Source organism: Cryptomeria japonica, chromosome 5 (assembly GCF_030272615.1).
Source record: "Cryptomeria japonica chromosome 5, Sugi_1.0, whole genome shotgun sequence".
In the NCBI taxonomy this organism is placed as follows: Eukaryota; Viridiplantae; Streptophyta; class Pinopsida; order Cupressales; family Cupressaceae; genus Cryptomeria; species Cryptomeria japonica.
Genome location: NC_081409.1, coordinates 413,991,784 through 414,013,624, shown reverse-complemented (window position 1 = coordinate 414,013,624; position 21,841 = coordinate 413,991,784). Strand labels below are relative to the sequence as shown.

The window sequence follows — 21,841 nt, the reverse complement described above, 5'->3', positions numbered from 1 at the left end:
TAATAATAAAAAATAATTATTCATTTGTAAAATGCCCCCCTTGTGCGTAGCCCCCTAGAGGCACATTTTAAAACACATTTTCAATAAATAAATATATCTAGTCACCATTTTAATATTTCTTCCTTAGAGCAACTTAACTAATAATTATTTAATAATTTAATAAACCATCCAAGTCGCAAAAATCATTGAAATGTGACAAATATGCAATTCTGACCATATCAATATGTCACCAAGGACTTAGGATGATGAACTGAAGCAATTTGCTGATTGTCTAAAATTATGTTATCAAGTTCTTTAAGGGGGTGCTCTGTGCCCATTCCAAATTTGTTTGGGTTCGGGAGTGGCAATGGGAGAGCTCCAGTCGACCTAGATTATCTGTGGGTATATAGGTCATGTACCCAAAGGGAACCTGGGGAAATTGGGGTGCTCCCTGGACGCTCCTAGGTGCTCCCAACACTCTCGCAAGTGCCCAAAGCAAGACAAAAAAACATTTTTAAAAATGCAAAAGGTTCCTATAAAGCCCTCAAATGCCCCAAAGCTAAACTTTGCCCCTATCAAGCTTCATTTCTCATTTTTCCTCACATTGCTTAGCCTTTTTCTCTTGTTTTGCATTTTGAAGGGTAGCTGGTTTTTTCGAAGGAGATCAATCACAAAGTGCCGAAAGGAGTGAAGATAGCTTGCACAAAGGAGATATAGTCATCTAAGGTAAGCATTTTAATCTAAGTTACCGATTCGGGTACAGATATGGATACGAGTACGAGTACGGATTCGCGAGTATGACAAATTTTTTTCCTTGGGTATGGATACAGCATACAGGTATGCCCGTAAGTAATAAAATAATATTAATATACAATTATGTTTCAATATTTAATAAAAAATTAAATACAAAACAAAATAAATACTAAAATATATTTAAAAATTTAAAATCTTATAATATATAATAATATAAACTATAAATATATTATAATATTACTTTAATTTAAATATTTTAAAATATTAAATATTAACATATTGAATAAAAAAAATATCAACTCTAATGAGATTTAAAACATAAAGTATAAATAAATTAAATTCTTATTTGAAAAAGAAAAATTTAAACTTACACCACTTCAGTATGTTGATAGTTTTCAAATCAGCCTATAGTAATGAATTCTTACACCACTTCAGTGTTGATAGTTCAGATGTTGAGGAAGGGTCTCCAATTCGGCAATGCCAAATGTGTATCAATTTGACTTCCAAATAGAACCTACAGAGAAGAACGTTCATGATAGCTTCAGCCTCTTTGATTTGGAAAGTGATTTGTTGAAGAGAACAACCATTCATGGGGAACACAAGGAGCATACTTTTTCAGACCAAAGCCATCAGCTCATAAGTCCATGGGATATAGGTGCATTGACACCAAAATATGATGAAGAGCAAGTTTATGATGAATTTCCTTTTGAGCATAGTGTTGTCCTAACCTCGTAACATAAAATATGCAAAGAAGATGTCATAGAGATAGCTGATTTTAAGAGTCACGTCCTTGAAGACAAATCAGAAAATAAACTACTGAGAAGTTCACCGAATATAAGATTGTTGCAGCCCTAACACATTTTGATGACACAAACAAATTCGTGGAAGATCCCTTCTAGAAGGCCTAGGTTGAGAAGAGACAAAAAGGCATTGAAGGAGGATCCTCTTGTAGATTTGCAGGAAGTCAAAGAAGCTCTAGGAACAATGAAATTTGATTACTTGAACTTACTTTCAGATAGGGATCATTCCATTGAGTTTGCTGAGGTGATCCTTGATGCTCTGAAGTGAAAAGAGGAAGAATTTGATAAGCTCACCTTTGAGCTTAAGTCTACTAAGGAGTCTTTGGAGAGTACTCAAATGGCTCTTCAAGAAGTAGAAAATCAGCGTGCTGTTACAGAACAGTTTAGGGTGGCAAGAAAATGAGGAAATAGCCAAGGGAAATCAAGTAGGTGATGGATGAGCTTGATAGGTTCCATGCAGATTTTGATTTAGAGCAGTTTCCCAAGTTTGTAGGTACAGAGTTGGAACATTAGGATGGGGGATTGGATCAAGAAAATAAAAGTGATTTCCAGTTTGTTGATAATTTTTTTTTTGAGAGGGATGCATAGTCCACTTTGATAATCCACTTTTGTAATGGAGGATGGAACACATCTCGATTTTAGTATCATGGTTGGTGACAATCACAAGATATAGGATCCAGGCGAAATTTTCAGTTCTGAGGTAATGACTTAGGATTGGGTTTCTGGATTAAAAGGAATTGAATGGATAAGAAATGATTTCTATATGATTGGCCCCTTGGCTCACACAAAGATAAGAGATTGAGCTTGAATGATGTGCATAGTGCTGTGATAAAAAAGAAACTATTCTATGGAGGGTTGTTGGGCAAGATTTCAAGTTTGGAGCTGTTATTCACCTTCCAATCAGCCAACATATGATTTTTGTTACTTTCATCCAGATGGATTGGCAAGTAATTCCAGCTAAGGAGTGAAGTGTTTTTCCATTGGAGTTGAATGGTGGAGGTGATCTAGTCATTGGAGAAGTCCTTTTAATCATTTCCATGCTCACAATTCCTATGCATACAAGAATATTTCATCATTGCAACTTCTGCCCAGTATTACAATATTGATTTCTATAAAATTAGTCAATGAGCAGATTCATTTTGAACACTTGCAGTTTTTTATGGCAGGAAATTGTTGGAGGGGTTATTCAAACATGGTTTAGTTATTTCTTCCTTCCACATTGGTGACTCATGGTTATTGCAATCATTTCATGTTTCTGATCTACATATCTTTAGATGTTGTATTGATGATTGCAGCTGTGTGTGAATTGGTATGCTCAGGACTACCTTTCTAAAACTTGGAGATTGAGTGTTAATGAGGCACTATCAGTTTATGACAGCAGAAGCATTCCTAGGATAGCTATGAATTGAATTTTCAGATCTACCACTGTTGTCATCATTTATTTTAGTCACTTTACAAGGACTAATGTGCTTAATTTCTGGGACATTGTAATGATCTATGCTGAGAACCATGCTTTTGTGTTTAATAAATTAATTTTTCTGTTGCCGAGGATCATGTTAGTCATTGGGATTGCAGATGCTAATTACACTGAGATATTTTGGCATGCGATATTCCATGTTACAAAATCCATCCCTTACTAGTATTTCGATTTGCTTCTTGGGGGTGATTTCTTTATTGGGTTACAAGAGAGGAGAGTGAAGACTTGGCATGATGATCTTCCAGTATTAATCAGAGTGGTGTAGCAACAACATGGTGGGATATTTTGGAGATTAACTTGGGATCCTGGCATCACATTTGACTTCATTTTGGATCAGTCAAGTGAATTTGAGGTTGAGTTAGCATTGTTTGAGGACGAGCAATCTTTGAGGAAGGATTGCAATGTTCTCCTTTTTGATCATTCTTGCCTTTGTGTTAGCTCCAACTTTCTTGGAGGGAGAGATCCTTATCAGTTTGAAGTTCGGTTATTGACATCAATTTCTAGGGTTCATGTTGAGCCCATTGATGCTTTCTGGGAGCAGTTTTGCCTTTTTTGGTGCACTCCAAACTTCTTGGAGGAAAATGCTATATTTGGAAAGTGTATTTTTAGTAAGTTGGATCTCCAACGAGCTCTCTAGTATATTGGCACCTTCAGATTTTGCTTTTAGACTATTTTTGCATTTTTTGTACTTTCAGCGGGTTGTGTGGGAAATAATTAATAATTAATTGTAAGTTGTCAAAAAAGGATAATTTAATACCCCCTTGGCCCACATGTGGCAGACATGTCAGTCATCCATCATGGGGTGGCCTACTTAGAAGGGGATTTCGTATCTGCTCCCCCTCCTTGTTTTTCCTTCTCTCCTCTGCCTGATTGCTTATCAGGTTATAAGTGATTGAATAATTAAAGAATAGCATTTCATATTATCACATCTGCAAAATATGTGAAGTTAAGTATCAAATCTATTATTCCATTGCATACCACAGTACTTGTAGAATACAAGCTTATTTGCAGGTTATTCAAATCCAGTCTGCTGTTATAAGTTAAGTAGATCTGATCTGATGCAATTCCTTTGTTGAATGCTGACTTTTGCCCTTGTTTGATAAGTGCAGATTAGATGATGAATGTTGTTCTTTTTTGATCTTCCTTCCTCCAATTCATCCCTTTTATATTCCCATGGATTGGAAGGGTCATAACCCTTGGTCTTTGAAGAGATGCCTCCTTTCCATGATTGGCTGCCTTTGCATTATGTCTTTACATGGTCGGCTGCCTTGGTATTATGCGCCTTCAAGATCGTCTGTCTATATATAGAGCCCTACCTTGGTCAGTTGCCTATATACTGTGCCCTACCTTGGTCGGCTGGCCTATTTATTGTGCTTTTTCATGATTTCAAGGCTTAAACGGAATTAGTATTAAGGATTACTGTAATGTCCCTACTAGGTAGAGATCACTGTCCTGCAAAACAGATTGTTAGAAATACAACAAATATACATATATCACTAATCTAATTTGCAATTAAATTTAAATTACTTAATTAATACTAATCTCAATTCTTATTTAATAAAAAGGATACAAGTGCAGTACTGGGACATGTCCTTAGGCGGTTGTGAAGCTCACCTTCTTGGAACCCATCTTGGTTCCAAGCCATCCAGGAAATCGAAAGTTAATTCGATTTCCGTCTTGGATGTAATTTCTTACACCCAAGCCATCCAGGAAATCGAAGGCTAATTCGATTCCTGTCTTGGATGTAATTTCTTACACCCAAGCCATACCAAGGAAGACCATCATATATGATCAATTCCTTGCCTTGGATGATGCATCTCATTATCCAAGTCTACCAGAGAGGACCGGCCAGATCCGTCTCTTCTTAGATGAACTATGTCAACCAAGCCATAACATATATGCATATAGATATTCAGTATATACTGCCTACCAGGGATTATCATAATCCCTCCATTAGGCTAAGGGAATTTCCTCCCTATAGCCTCCATCATACAATCACATTTATAATTTATTACTATTTTCCGTTCCATAATCTACATTTACATGTTCCTAACTTAACATGTATTCCATAACATATATTCAGAAAACATCCATTATCATATATTCATATTTATTTATTAACGTATATTCCAAAGTATTCATTACTTATATTCATTAACATATATATTAAAATATTCATTCATTAACATATATATTAAATATGCATTAATTATATTCATTAACATATATATTAAAATATTCATTCATTACATATATATATTAAATATGCATTAATTATACTCATTAACATATATATTAAAATATTCATTCATTAACATATATATTAAATATGCATTAATTATATTCATTAACACATATATTCAAATATTCATTCATTACATATATATTAAATTTGCATTAATTATATTCATTAATATATATATTAAAATATTCATTCATTACTTACTTGTTCGTAACCCGCAGCAGTGGTTTCCCGTTCCTACTTCCTATCTCTATCTCTCTTAACATTCTATTACATGCATCCTCATATATTTGTTCGATGGTCTGATGTGATCTTCTTACTTACCTCCTCCCTCTCAATCGATTCTTGCCTTAAGAATAAATATCTTCCACATACCCCTTCACGAGAGGTAGTATCTCTTGAAAGAGATATCCTTTCTAATGGACACAACCTTTGGTCGATTCATGTAAACAATTCTTATTAACTTAATACAAGTCGTGCCTTTCATCTCATGTCTATTATATGAATCACTGACTTTAATCAATGATTCTTAACAAATCTTTAAGTGCTGCCTTTACAAACATAAGCGCTACCACTAACATGATCAACTTCTTCCTTGAATTCTTTAATGAATGTATAACTATTATTTTATGGGTCGCAGCAACTTTGACTCTAAACACTGTTTTATATTATTAGGAAAGTTGGTCATCATCACAGGTTTAGTGTTTATTTACACTAACTATTAGTTTTTCTCATCACTGCTATTATACATCGTTGTCTTTAATAATTGTATTAATACCTCGTGGACTAATCATATCTCATCGAAATCCCAATCTTATCTTTGGCGCTACTTTATTTGTGTGATACTGATACAAATTATTAATTTTATATGGTGGCTGATATTAATCATATAATACGTTGCTTTTAATATTACTTATATATCCATATATTGCTGTCTATGATCGTTGTCCATGTTTTGTTGTTGAACGCTGTCATGGGAGTCTATAAAGTGATTGTCTTTGTATTTATTCTATTTCTTAATGAAAATGGAACAATACAAAAATAGCTTCAAAACCTCTAATGGTGGAGTAGAACACTCCCAATAATTAGCTGCCTCCGTATTTGCAATGATTGTCTAAGTTTTTTCTTTGCCGATTGTCTATAGAAAGTTGCACACATTTAATTGCAGTTTGTTCTTAGTTTATGATTAATGTAAATTATTTCCAAGTCCGTTCCTTCAAACAAGTCACTGCTTTAGATTGTTGAATAGTTGTCAAACCAAGAGCCTTCCTTGTTGTCGGTTGTGGGTCTCTCTTCTTTTCGACGTAGCAAAGAGTTGGAGATCTTCCACTAGGACTATGAAGTCGTAGTGGGATGGTGTGGCAGAGAACGTTGCATTGTATTTATAATGAAGTCGCTCCTTACTTTCGTGGATATAGTCGCTGCCTTTGGATATCATCACTGCCACCTTTAGTAGTAATCACATTTTGTCATTCTAAAAATAGCCACACATAACTTCCATCTTTAGTGAATTGTTATTTATATTATATTGTTATTACGGACTAATTCTTTTGTCTTCCATAAATATATAAATTATATATTTATTATTTTAAATATATAATTTTTGTTTACAATTAAGAATATGTAAATTATGTTTATAATTTATAATGTATAGATTATGTTTATAATATTAATTTATTTTTATTTGAATATTTCAAGAATATTATTAGTAATAAATATTAATTAAATAATAATATTTAATAAATAAATAAATTTCAAATAATGATTTGTTGATAATTATTATATTAATAATTATTGCCTCATTTAGGATATATATAACGATCAAGGAGGGGACATGACAATTACCATCCAACGGAATTAGTATTAAGGATTACCATCCAATAGAGAGTTTTATTCCATTGGCCAAAATTAAATGATCGTTGGCATTGGCAGGTGATTGCTATTTATGGTGGGGGCATGATAGGCCCATTGGATGTGCCATTTCAAACCCAAGCAAGAGACATTGTAGAGGAAAAAGTTGCACATTGATTTATGCCAATGGCCTTCCTTTCAATTTGGTAAGATTGCCATATTGGTGAGAAATGGTGGCAGCAATCAATAGTGCACCTTATGGTTTGATAGGTCATTGGTATGAAAAGGTATGCACACCTTATTAGCAAGAGAATTTTTTTTTTAGAGACATCACTCAAACCAATTAGGGATTCTTGGATTGAAACAGGAGTGTTTATTGTTTTTGATGAATGGAAAGATTGCAAAACTGACCTTAAATAAATATTATTGCAGTGTCCCCCAAAGGGGCAATGTTTTTGAAGGTGCTTGATTGAGGGGAGGGGCAAATCAAGGAAGCAAAATTCTTTTCTAAAATCTTCATTGAGTCCATAGAGATGGTGGGTCTTGAGAATGTTGTCCATGTCATACGACCAATTCGAAAATTGTAGGGCTAGGGCTGCAGATGCTTTAGTTGAGGAAAGGTATGGACACATTTTTTGGACACCATGCACTATGCACTCCCTTAACTTGGTGATGCAATTGGCAATCTAATAGAGTAGGTGAAAGCTATATACCATGAGGTTGAGGAGATCCAAATTTTTGTAACAAACCACCATATGTCACAAGGCATTTTTATGACTTTCTTGAATTTGGAATTGTTGAAGGTAAATATAATATAATTATTACATTTTATTTATGCTATGTTTATTTATATAATATATTTTAATGTATTATTAACTTATTTGTTTTTTGTATTCAAAGGTTGTTGAGACCTGATTTGCATCATGAACAATCATTCTGAGACAAATTGTGAAGGTGCGAGAGGTATTGGATGCCATGGTTATTAGCAACCAATAGAGTATTTGGAAGCAATCAAATTTTGAGAGGGCCTAAAAGGTCAAGTCATTGATCCTAGATGACGATTGGTGGGTGTTGTCATTTTATGACGCCCTTAGTCCATCAGTGAGAACCGATCAGAGATACGATCCATGGACCAGCGCTGCCCCAGTTGATCAAGGAGAAAAGCAATGGAATTATGAAGTGTGAAGTGTTGTCTTGTCTGGAGGAAGTCCCTTAGTCCTCAACCCTGGAACTCCAGACCCTCGAAGTTCCCAGGTTGCTAAGACTCCTTTCTCTTCCTTGGAACTCCGGAACCCCGAGGTTCCGAAGTTTCTTTGCTAAGTCTCCTTTCTCTTCCTCGGAACTCCGGAACCCTGAGGTTCCAAAGTTCCTTTGCTAAGTCTCCTTTCTTTCCTGGAACTCCGGAACCCCGAGGTTCCGAAGTTCCTTTCCTTAGCATCCTTCTCTCTTCCCCAGAACTCCGGAACCTTGAGGTTCCGAAGTTCCTTTCCTTTGTCTTCTTATCTTCCTCGGAACTCCGGAACCCCGAGGTTCTGAAGTTCCTTCCTTAGTCCCCCGACTTCGCAAACTTGTGCTTCCGAAGACTTCCCAACTTCCTTCCGGCTTGCGACACTTCTAGATGGTGTGATCAACACTCAAGGCTTTTAATGCTCCAACAACTCTTGCAACCGGTTTTCTATATAAGGCTGTTAGGCCTCATTGTAAAGGGTTCTCTCCCTGCTGGCTTGAGCTATTCTATGCTCTTTCACGTCTCTTAAAGACTTGTATATTTTGCATTTCTGCAACTGTAAGTTTGGCCATTGGCCTTTGAATGAATTGAAATCATCATTCTTGCCTTACTTCAACTTATGGATGTTGTGTATGTGTTCTTAGCTTCATTATAAGTGTATGTTTGTGGCTTTCTTTCACATATATGCTGTGTTAACCTATTTCTGGGTGTGACTTGTGGGAAACCTTCTCCCCTCTTGACATTCGGCAAGTTCTAACTTCCATACGTGCATTGAGGTCATTCATGCAACTGAAGTTTGTGCATCTACTGGGTATTTCAGTTGATTCTTTGTGCCATTTCGGGTGGGGAGAAAAACATCTCTCATCTTGGTGCATCACCTCCTTTCATTTTAAGCATTTCTCTCTTCCCTTTTCTTATGCAAGCTGTTAGGATAGGCTTAGAAGTAAGATTTGAAGTGTTGAGTTGGTTCAACACCTGCACTTGGATTGAGAAGGAAGACGGCCTTCTTCGAAGATTCAACCCCCTTGTGCAAGGTCCCACACTTCGGGGTTGTTTCCATGTTTCACGAGGTTGTTGAGTTGATAGCTCAGCAAGGGTGCAAGCTTTCGTGACAACAGTTTTTGGCACGTTCGGTGGGACTCATCTTTCATCAAGCTGAAGATTTGGTGTGTTCTTCAGTGTATTCAGCCTTGGAGACAACATTTCACACACCTGGCGACTCTAAGAGGAAATCTACTGGTCAAGCAGTCCTAAGCCCAAGCCAACTGAAGATTTGGTGTGTTCTTCAGTTCATCAAACCTTTGGAGGCAACATCTTTCAAGCACCTGGTGACTCTGCAATCATTTGGCGGATTTGTGGTATGTTATCAGTTTTTGGTTGAGAGGGTCCGTCTGCTCTTTTAAGCACTTTGTTAAACAAGCTCGATCTCTTTCAAATGCTTTAAAATAAGTTCATATCATGGGTGTAACTTCTATTCACCCCCATTCTATGAGAATGCCAACCATTTTTCCCCTCCTTACCAACAGGACCAAACTAGGACTGCTCCTAGTTTCAACCCAAATGTCTTCACTTCAGCAGCAGGTGGGTACTTTCCTAATGCTTGCCACCCACCCATTCCTACTCAACCTTCTTGGCAGCCCAACCATCCCCAAGATGATGAAAAAATGCAAATTGCAGAACTCAAAAGTGTGTTGCTTGATTTCACCAAGCAACTGGAGGAGTTCAAGAGGCAACAAGAGTGGGATTTGCAGCAGGGTCAGCTTGCTTATCAGGCTCAACTTCAACAATAGATGGGAGCCCAAAGACAACATGAGGAGTTCCTTGCAAGGCAGCTTGCCTCTGCTAGGAAGAAAGAAATTAAGCAACTAGCAGCCATAGAGATGTGGCTCATACAGGAGGAGGGTTTTGCCACTAGGGTTCCTAAGTTTGAAATCCCAAGCTTGAGGCAGGGGAGACCTTCCAAGCCTTCAATTAACCCCTCTAGTTTTAGAATTCCAAGTTTCAAGGGAGCTCCAGCTGTTGTTATACAAGAGCCTTCTCCTTGGTGCCTTTTGCAAAACGCCCCACCACCTAGGTCCTTTCCTGATGCTATCTCCCTTTTTAAGGGTGAACCTGTTGTATGGAGGACGGATGGTTCCCATCCTCATCATGAGGAAGGGGTTCAAGCAACCATTGGTGAGTCTTCATATGCTCTAAAGGAGGAAGAATCAGTGATGCTGCAGGAGGATATTGAGAATAATCAGTTGCAGCAACAGGTCATTGAAGAGGAGTGTGAAGGGAAAGAGGACACTGTTCTCTCATTTGACAATCTTCCTTTCTTTATTGATCATGAGGAGAAGGATATGTCTACACCTCCTCTGGTGGTAGCTTTGGAGCAACAAGCTAGTGTTGGGGGTAATGGTTTTGTTGCAGATTGCATGGCGGATGGATCGTGCCATGAACCCGAGGTTGTTGCATTCTATTGCTAGGTGAGGAAACAAAAACAAAGAGACAATTTGAAGATTTTAGATCTTCTTATGAGGTGTCTCATAAACCTGAGATTTGTGCTGATGAGTTGGATATCAGCACATGTGATTATGATGTATGTTGGTTCTCCCCTGTCCCTGAAAGTGATGATGTTGAATATGAAGTCTTCATTCAAGGTGAAGATGTTTCTTTTGGCATTAGGGATGATGTGCCCGAGCTTGAATGTTTCACTTGGGACCAACATACCATGTTTGATGATGTTGGGCAACAACATGTTGGTCATGCCAGTAGTCTTTTGGTTGCTCAACTTGACAGTATACCCGAGCTTCAAAGTTTCTAATGTGATGTCTATAGAGCCCCCTTGTGCTGGCCAAGACAAAGATATGGTATACTTTTCATCACCATATGAGTTCGAGGCCTTTTCCTTTGGTTTCAACTCACGCCAAGAGGAGGTCGGCTATTGGCTATTGTGGAAAAAATGATGCCCCCTTGTATAAAAAAGATGCCTTCTCTTTTGCAAGGAGTAGTTCTTTTGATGCTAGCCAACTCCTAAAAAACTCCCCCCTTGCTACTATGTGTATGATTTATGCATCCCCAGATGTCTCAGGTGGCTAATTTCAATGGCTTCCCTATGATGGCAAGGTGAATGGCGAAATGTTCTTTCACCACATGAGTAGTATGTGTGATCTAATGCATGCATACAAGAGATTTCAACCATTGCAGCTAGATGGTGAATGTAACAATGGTATGAGGGGGATCAGCTCCTTCAAAAGGTTCCTCTTTGACAGAGGAAAAAGCATCAGTTGTCTCATTTTGTAATAATGTAAATATTAATTAGGTTTCTTGTTTTCCAAGAAGTGCATGAGCACATTCTGTTCCCCTTCAGAATGGCTGATCTTGATCCTTTGCAGGTTATAGAGGAGAGAGTTTTCTTCTTTCTTGCAGTTGTGACTTTGTGCCTAATGGATGCTCAAGGCTTCTAGACTTCATGCTTAGTAGGCAAGCATCCCGCAGAGGTCGCCAAAAAATATTGTCATTTTATGACACCCTTGGTCCATCAGTGAGAACCGATCAGAGATACGATCTATGGACCAGCGCTGCCCCAGTTGATCAAGGAGAAAAGCAATGGAATTATGAAGTGTGAAGTGTTGTCTTGTCTAGAGGAAGTCCCTTAGTCCTCAACCCTGGAACTCCGGACCCTCAAAGTTCCTAGGTTGCTAAGTCTCCTTTCTCTTCCCCGGAACTCTGGAACCCCGAGGTTCCAAAGTTCCTTTGAGTTCATTAGTGAGAACCGATCAGAGATACGATCCATGGACCAGTGCTGCCCTAGTTGATCAAGGAGAAAAACAATGGAATTATGAAGTGTGAAGTGTTGTCTTGTCTGGAGGAAGTCCCTTAGTTCTCAACTCCGGAGCTCCGGACCTCCGAAGTTCCCAGGTTGCTAAGTCTCCTTTTTCTTCCTCGGAACTTTGGAACCCGGAGGTTCCAAAGTTCCTTTGCTAAGTCTCCTTTCTCTTCCCTGGAATTCCAGAACCCCGAGGTTCCGAAGTTCCTTTGCTAAGTCTCCTTTCTCTCTTTCCCGGAACCCCGAGGTTCCGAAGTTCCTTTCCTTAGCATCCTTCCCTCTTTCTCGGAACTCCGGAACCCCGAGGTTCCAAAGTTCCTTCCTTAGCCTTTTTTCCAATTCCCCGGAACTCCAAAACCTCGAGGTTCCGAAGTTCCTTCCCTTAGTCTCCTTTTCTCTCTTCCCTGGAACTCCTGAACCCCAAGGTTCCGAAGTTCCTTTCCTTTGCCTTCTTCTCTTCTCCGGAACTTCGAAACCCCGAGGTTCCGAAGTTCCTTCCTTAGTCCCCCCAACTTAGGCAACCTGTGCTTCCGAAATCTTCCCAACTTCCTTCCGGCTTGCAACACTTCTAGATGGTGTGATCAACACTCAAGGCTTTTAATGCTCCAACAACTCTTACAACCAGTTTTCAATATTAGGCTGTTAGGCCTCATTGCAAAGGGTTCTCTCCTTGTTGGCTTGAGCTATTCTATGCTCTTTCACTTCTCTTAAAGACTTGTATATTTTGCATTTCTGCAACTGTAAGTTTGGCCATTGGCCTTTGAATGAATCGAAATCATCATTTTCGCCTTACTTCAACTTATGGATGTTGTGTATGTGATCTTAGCTTCATTATAAGTGTATGTTTGTTGCTTTCTTTCACATATATGCTGTGTTAACCTATTTCTGGGTGTGACTTGTGGAAAACCTTCTCCCCTCTTGACATTCACCAAGTTCTAACCTCCATACGTGCGTTGAGATCATTCACGCAGCTGAAGTTTGTGTATCTCCTGGGTATTTCAGTTGATTCTTTGTGCCATTTCGGGTGGGGAGAGAAACATCTCTTATCTTGGTGCATCACCTCCTTTCATTTTAAGTATTTCTCTCTTCCCTTTTCTTCTGCAAGTTGTTAGGATAGGATTAGAAGTAAGATTTGAAGTGTTGAGTTGGTTCAACACCTGCACTTGGATTGAGAAGGAAGCCGGCCTTCTCCGGAGATTCAACCCCCTTGCACAAGGTTCCACACTTCGGGGTTGTTTCCATGTTTCACGAGGTTGTTGAGTTGATAGCTCAGCAAGGGTGCAAGCTTTTGTGACAACAGTGGGCTCGTGTGGACTATGTCATGAGTTTCATCAAGCCTATAATGAGTATGATTAGGTTTGTTGATATAGATTGGCCATGTTTGGGGGAAATCTACGATGCTATGAAAAATGAAGGTCATCATACCACAAAAAGGGAATGACCTCGAAGAAACATTTTTTTGAAGTGGAAAAAATCATTCATCGTTGCTGGAACAAGATGAACACACCACTGCATCTCCTTGCATATGCATTATCTCCCAAATACTATAGTGCACGGATACTTGCTTTGTCAGACATATATGCACCATATAGAGATAGTGAAGTAGCTAACAGGTACAAGTTGGCATTCAAAAGACTCTTCTTAGATCTAGAAGTGGTGGAAAATGTTAGGAAAGAGCTTGGCGGGTTCATCTCAGGACAAGATCATAGTATTTGTGCTCTTCAAGACGAATACAATGTAGATGCTTGTACATGGCAGTACCTCAATGGGAAAGATAATTTGTTCCTCCATCCTTTTGCAATAAAGATTCATCACGCGTACTTTTTATTTTTTAACATTTGTATTGTAGACTTTAATACTCACCATTTTTAATTTATTTTACATTTTTTATTTTAAGTTGTGTTGGTTTTCTCTCCAAATCAACAGGTTGCAGGTTCTCTAACTCGGAGAAACACTGATTATTATACAAATTGTGGTGGCAAAGTAAAAATAGCAGTGTCAAGATTCTAAAGAAGTATAATTGGGCCTAATCATGTCAAGTATCCTAGTGATAATGGAAGCACGTGGAGGTTTCAAAACAATGTTCAAATAATTTTCTCCTACATTTATTCTTCATGGACATACGCCTTTCTAAAGGAAGACAATGCATTAAATCACCATTTGATCCATTAGATGTTTGTTTTTCCATAGAGCTTATCCTGGGACAAAGTTGATTCTAGTCTGCCAGCTAATGTGTCTGACCTTAGCCCAAATTTGAAATAAAACTGAAATGCTTTATTAGTTGTTATGGATTGCAAAACTGGTGACTTTATTTTCTAAATACATTCAGGCTTGTGTTCATCTACATGCTGTCTGCAACAGTATAATTACAGTAGCAATGCATAAGAAATAGGCCACTTGTTATTTTAGTTCTCCGTCTACAATGATGTTCTTTCACATGATCCAGTTAGTGATCTATTTCTTTTTTGATCCCCAGGAGATCATTTCGCTGCATGCATTGAATATGTATTACGATTTTCCCCTATTGTGCAAGTTGAACAGCTTGTTATTTCTCAACAAGTAAGGCAACAAGTACCCTCTGCTGGTGTGCAGTCATTTTGTCAAAATGATGGGACAATGTTTGAAAGCAACACTCTGGAACCTGCTTCTCAGCAATCAGAAAGACCTGAATTTTCAACAAATAGGCCAGATTTATCAGACCTCAATATCTTGCAAATGAGCATAGGTGATTTTAACGACCCATTGATGGCGAAAATAGATGTTAATGTTGCTCCGTCTGCTGGAGTGCATAAACAGAAAAAAAGATTATTCAGAAAGATGAGCAGAATGAAAGCTTGCAAAACTGAAATTCGTACAATTGGTGAATTTGACTTTTTGTTTCGGCGCCCTCATTTTGATCAAAATGCATCCAAACAGTATACAAATGGCTTTGGAAGTATCAAGAAAGATACTTTGGAATTAGAATTGCCACACAAGGTTGTGTTTGAGGAAGAAGTGCACCACTGGGAAGCTTCTGTTAAATTTTTGTTGTATGCAGGTCCTTGGGAAGCATTTGGTTTTGAATCACCAGGCAATGCCACATGGAGACTGAAAAGGCTTGATGGTGCTCTTGAGGAAGGTTTCTTGTATGAGCCTCAAAATCAACGCACTCCTGCAAATCCCTCAAATCTATCAAAGTTTTCTTGGGAAAATAATGAGTTTTTAGGCTGTTTTCTTGGCCCACATGTAGGAGAGACTCTGTATGATAGAAAATGTCGACTGCAAAATCAGCTTGCTCTCTCACAAAACCCATCAGCTGCTTCATTTCTTCGCCAGACTTATGGTATTTCAGAATTACCAGAGCAGGTTGCCCATACTGGCCATTTTTCTGATAAACACACTACTGAAGAAACAAAAAAAATAATGTTGACAGAAAATATGTCTGCTCTGAAGATTGCCCCTGGTGCACTGTTGAAAGGTTTTCTGTTTTATGAGCATGAACTATGGCAACTTTTGAGAGGATCAAGAAGAAGAAATAGACCATTCGATATCTGTGGCCTTTGTTCTAGATTGACTACGAACTCTTCAAGAGAGGAGCAGGTCATGGATCCTCATATCATCATTGAAAATTGTTCTAATGGGGACGCATTTGCTTCGCACGAAACCAACTACCATTGCCAATGCTCCTGTTATAAATCAGAGTCAAAACTTAATCCAAAGCATTTTATGGGATGGTGGACTCATATTGATAAATTTGCCGAGTTTGCAGATCATGGTGCTTCCGAAAAAAGCAGGTGGTACATAATTCCAAAGCAAGAATGGCTTTCACCGGTTATCATAAATGGGTCTGATTTGGAAGGTTCTGCAAAGATACTGACATTGCAAGAATTTTTGGCTGTGGCTGCCGAAGTTGCTGAAGAAGCTGCTTTGTCAGAGATTCCACGAAAGCGACGTTTTATGGTTGCAGAAGTTTGCTGGGAAGCTGGTTTCTTATATTCTATGGAATCTCAAGCTCAATCTCAAGGCCTCTGGATTGAAGCTAGCAGAGGATTTGTAGTTGAAGAATCCTGGCCAGATACCAGAGTGTACAGGCCTCATGGTTATGTTCCAGATTTCTCCCATGGTTTGCAGCAGGACTTTAAATAAAATTGGTCCGAACCTCTGGTGAACATCTTCAGGAGTGTGCAGTTGAACACTTACCAAAATTTCACCAAGCCAAAAGTGGAGGTAATGGAGAATTTAAAGCAGGCACCTGTAGATATTGTTCACTTCAATATATTGTTTTACATGTCCAGCATAGATATTAATTATACATTTTTGTATCTTTGGATATATTTCTCCTTCTGATTGGATCCTTTATTGTAATATCTTTTAACACCGTAGTTGAAAGGACCACTAGATAGAGAGAGTTTTATTATATGCATATATTTTATTTTATTAAGATTAATAGTGATTCACTATTAATTAGTCAATAATTATTGTTTCCTTTAATATAAGTTATTAATATAAAATGAAATGCATCAATATGTATATATATGTGTTTAAAATTACTAATAATTATTAAATCATAATTTCAATTCATTTAACATAAAAATGAAATATCAATATATCTTTGTATATTTAAATGGAATATATTGTTATTATTATTTAAAATTAAAGATATATTTAAATGGAATATATTGTTATTATTATTTAAAATTTACTTTACTAAGAGTAATAGACGATTCACTATTAATTAATGAACAATTATTGTTCACCTTAATATAAATTATTAATATACAATAAAATGCATCAAATATGTATATATGTTCATTTGAATTTTAGTTTCAATTAATTCAACACAAAAATGAAATATTTATATATTTATGTCTTAAAATTCCAAGAATATATCTTTGTCTTATATTTAATCTCAACTTGTATAATGTTTCAAAGTTTGTACTTTTTATGAAATAGTCTCGTTAAATTAAAAAAAAACTATACATAAAATAAAATATGACTTCATATTCTATAACAAATCCAAATTAATGAATATACATTTGTATCTTGCTAAACTGGTTTCAATGACAGTTTTTTCCACAACCAATCCTTTTATGCTAGGTTATGTACATTTACAAACTTTTTAAAGATCTATGCTATTGTTAACTATTCTACTAGGATTTAAGGCTTTGCAAATGGAAAAACAAAAACAATTACTACATATTTAAAATTTAAATATCATACACATTCTAAAATTCAATCTTTGATCATATAAATTAAGTTCGTTCTCATTCAATTGACACCACTTTTAATAAATAGATTTGAAGTTGATGGATCGCAAATGTTTGAAATTTAGGGGGAAGAGTTTATAAATTGTAAAGAGAAGTCATTCAACCATCCCTTTTCAATGCTATCATTTTTATAATTTTGTTTAGGTCCACAATTTATCAAAATTTCTCTAGCTTAGCAAATATCATCATAATTTTGCAATGAAATTAAGTGTTTTTTTCTTTGTAAGTATTTTGATCACTCATTAGTGAATTAATAATACATTTTTTCATTTACGTTAATAATTTTAATTGGTAAATTAATATGTTGTAATTAAATAAGAGTTAACTTGTGAGAGAAGATTAAGTGTCTAAAATAAAGAAGAGTTAATTGATAAATGAAGAAGAATTATTTAGATGAAGATTGAGTCTGTAAATGAAGACTAAGTTGATATAATATTCTCTTTTATTTGGACCTTATGATTTTATTAAATAATTAAAATTTAAATTATCAAAAAATAAATAAATTTAATGACAAGTTATTTTAATTATTTAATAAGGCCAATAAAGTGACTTATGAAAGATCCTGACTAGGAGATGGCACAATTCTGATTTGTATTGTTTCAAAATCAATCTTTGACCAGCGAATTGAAGCTAGGAGTTTCCTTGAGGAAGTTTGAGTGTAATGCGTTTTTGGGTTTTTTAGACGATAGAATGTATGATGCAATGTAGAAATGCAAGCAATAACAAATGACAACAATTGAAACTAAATATTAGATTGTCTAATTTACTAACAACAATTAACAAATACAAAGAATAATTGAATTTCAATACTAACATGCCAAATTGGTCTACCAGGCAGTGATAACTTTAAGAAACCCCCCCTAAAAAATAATAATAAAATCTTGGTGAATATATATATTTTTTTGGATAAAAATATTTTTTATTGGCGATTTTTTTTACATCAAATTTTTTTGGTAGAAAATCTTGGCGAATCTTAGAAAATAATACGAGTATGCATTAATTACTATTGCAAATAATTTCATTTAAAAAAATATATTCTTATGGAAAAGTAGAGACCTAAAGTGGAAATCATTCATGAATTTAAAGGGCAGACACCTCTTTATTTAGTTACTGCCATTAATTTAAATTAATCTAATAGTCTTTGTATTTTGTAAGATAAAGTGTACTTCAAATTTGTAATACTCATGGGGCCCAAAATTGTTTTTATACCATTGATTTCTATTGAGGTCAATAATTGAAAAGCAACTCAACCCCCATGAGCATTACAACTTGTAGGTACAATTTACCTCATGGAATGCAATAAAACCCTATTGTAACTAATAATTATGTTGTATTATTAGTGAATTAATTTTATTTTTTTATAATAAATTATAAAATTTTGGTGAATTTGATCCAATCACGTATCGAATATTTTGGCTAATCTTTGAGTTAAAAAATATAATAAAATAAAATCATTGACGATTTATATAAGACTAAAATAATTTTTTGTAAAAATGTGGCGATTTAGGTCACCTTAAAACTTGAACTATTAGCCAAATTTTGATTTCCAAATTTTAAAAAATAGCCAATTGGCGAATATTAGCCACTAAAAAAATCACCGCTACTAGGGGTCCAACGCCTTGCCTGAAGGGCTTCTTTATTGACTTTATTGAAGGAAAATACTGCTACAGGAGCTTCCAAAGCGCACCAAGTTGACCCTATTGCCTGGAGAGATCACCAAGTTGACCCTATTTTCCCCTCTAATTTGCTGATATCATTCAAATGTACCTTGAATTCACAAAAGAGATCATTGATCTGCCCTAGTGACCTCCCAACAATGATTTTCCAACCAATAGCTGCTGCTAAATTCCCTTTATTAATTTATTTGCATCCCACAAGCTGATTGGGATGGTACGACTGACCTAGGAGAGGTACGACTGACATGAATAAACAATAATGTGCTGAAAGTGTCAACCAAAGTGCCCAGATCTGATTATTAGACTATAACCCTGTTGTCGCTGCTAACAAATACTGGTTTTTGGTCCTTATTGGCAAAACATGAACATTCCAGGCAAAATCAATAGCTTAAATATGAGAGGGATTTCGTCCTCTCACCCAAATTTGAAGGTTCTCGTCTCCAAATTCAGTTCAAACACCTGCAGACCTGTAAATATCAAATGGCTCTCAAAAATAATAATTTTTCAATCATAGATGTGTAAAATGAGCTCCCAAACACCTTTTATTTTCAACCCAAACCCTAATTTTGAATTAGGGTTTCATTTGCCCTTTTTAATTAATAAAATAACTTTATTTTATTTGCAAGACAATCCCTTTGGAAGTTTGAATGGCTAGAGGGATCAATTATTCATTGAATGGGGCCAAGATCACTTAAACCAACTCCTCCAAGTTGCCATGCCTAGGAAAGGTGTTATGGCTTTTATTTAATAATATAATAAGACAAGTGATTAATATAATCACCTTTTAATTATTTAATCAACTTAGAAATATTTTAATATATCCCATTTTATCCATCAAGTGCTCAAATAAACTCAGAATTGTAAAGTGATAGAAGCCACCTGCTTGTGGATAATGCTTGAGCCACATAAGCCAACTAGTAGTTTTCCCCTAAAATCTAGGGATGCTCTTAAAAAGTAGGAGACTGACCCTGACAACCCGAAACTGAACCCCAATGGTCCTCCTTTGCTGTGCGTATCTCTGGAAGGTCTGTCAGTGAACTAAGAGTTCCTCCTAAAAAATAGGAGGGCCTCCTAAAAAATAGGAGATGCACTCAAAGTCTTCAAAACATTCCCAGAGGTCTCCGAATGCCCCGTAGACCACTCCCAGTCAATCCCTAAAAAATAGGGATCCCTCCTAAATTTTAGGAAACTGATGTCAACTGCTCAGAATTGCCTACAAGGCTCATGCATGGCTCTCTAAGCCCTTGAGTTGGTTCCCTCCATGCTCTACTGGCCTACAGGAACAAGATAATAGACCAAGCTTGCTAAAAATGCTGTTACTAAGGAAGGGTAAAAATTGGGGACATGACAACTTAGTTTATGTCATAAAAATATATTAAAAAGTGAGAGAAATTGAAAGGATTTTTGAAAGCTTGGAGAGTTATAAGAAGACAATTTAGGTTTCATTTTTGTATGCTTGATTTATTAATTTCTTTTACAGAGTTCTAGAGCTTTTCAAAAAAAATCTGAAAATTGAAATCCTAGAATTCGAAACCAAATTTTGATTGGATTTTTCATTCAAGAATCTCACAAAATATTGTATAAGAGAAGTTCAATCAAATTTCTGAAATCTCATTCTGAAACAAATTTACAAAGTGAAAAAATATTTTATTGATATTTTTGGCATTCTTTTGCATTATAATATTGGATGCCATTGTGGGGTACTTTTGTTTATGAATATGAGCATTTCATGAAGAGTTCTATATTTACTGATCTTGCGGGGTTTTGAGTGCTATGAGCGTGAGTTTCCTTCAACAGAGGAAGTCTTATTGCAGGCGCTAGTTCCTTTTAGTAATTTATATCTAGTTACTTGGAATCATATAGTTGGGCGTTAGTCTCCCCTGCTATTGATGTAGATGTTGGATCACTATATTTCAGACCAGTATTCCTGCACCATCTCTTGGTCATATTACTGTTACAAGCGCAATTTATCTTATCATGCATTTTTTATGTTTAACACATGACATGAATAGTGAGCTGCTTGTGTATAGACATAAAAATAAGTGTTCTAAATATAGTCTTAATATTAATTTTTTTGTGTGTGATTATGCATGAATATGTATGTTTGTTTTTCTATTTTTATGCATGAATATGTATATTTGTTTTTCTATTTTTAGCTTATGTCAAAGATTTCTTTTTATTGAGGTAGAATTGTAATGTTTTCTTGTCTTTGTTCTCTAATCCTTGATCTTGTGATCAAGAGGATTTGTAATGCATTGAATGAATATAAAGTTTTTTTAGTTACTGAACAACAATTTTTGTGTGTTACGTAGCAATTTGTCTTTGTTTTATTTATTTTCTGGACTTCAAATAAGGTTTAGTGGGTAGTGCTATGTTTAGAAAACTAAAACATACGATAGAGTAAGATTGCATTTTTTTTTGGCAAATAGGGTAAGACCTTACAATTGGTTGAAGTGGGAAATATAGAAATTTTCAGTTTTTTAATGAAGATTAAAGAGACAAAAATAGAAAATATGAATGGCTAATTAGTTTACATTTACTTAAATAATAAAATATTATTTAATAAGTGGATAATGTGAGAATAGAAAATAGAAACTTATTAATAAATGATAAATGGATAAATGAAGATTAAAAATAGTAATTAAGGATTGATTATTAGGGGAATAACTAGATGAATATTTTAGTGTTCATATTTTGCCCCTCTTTAAAGCAATAATATTTTTGAAACAATGTTTAAAGTGTTATTTTTTCAAAAAAAAGAAAAAGTAGTAATGAAGG

General features: G+C 35.8%; 1 protein-coding gene across 8 annotated transcripts in view; it reads left to right on the top strand.

The window, feature by feature from the left end:
- Positions 1–16,518, top strand: part of LOC131076467 (uncharacterized) — a 76,307-nt gene extending 59,789 nt beyond the window's left edge. For all 8 annotated transcript variants that reach the window (XM_058013657.2, XM_058013656.2, XM_058013654.2 and 5 more), the window contains one exon: positions 14,618–16,518. In XM_058013657.2, coding sequence (XP_057869640.2) covers positions 14,618–16,266 — 1,649 coding nt within the window. In that variant the 3' untranslated portion in view covers positions 16,267–16,518. The remainder of the gene's footprint in view (positions 1–14,617) is intronic.
- Positions 16,519–21,841: the final 5,323 nt, after the last annotated feature.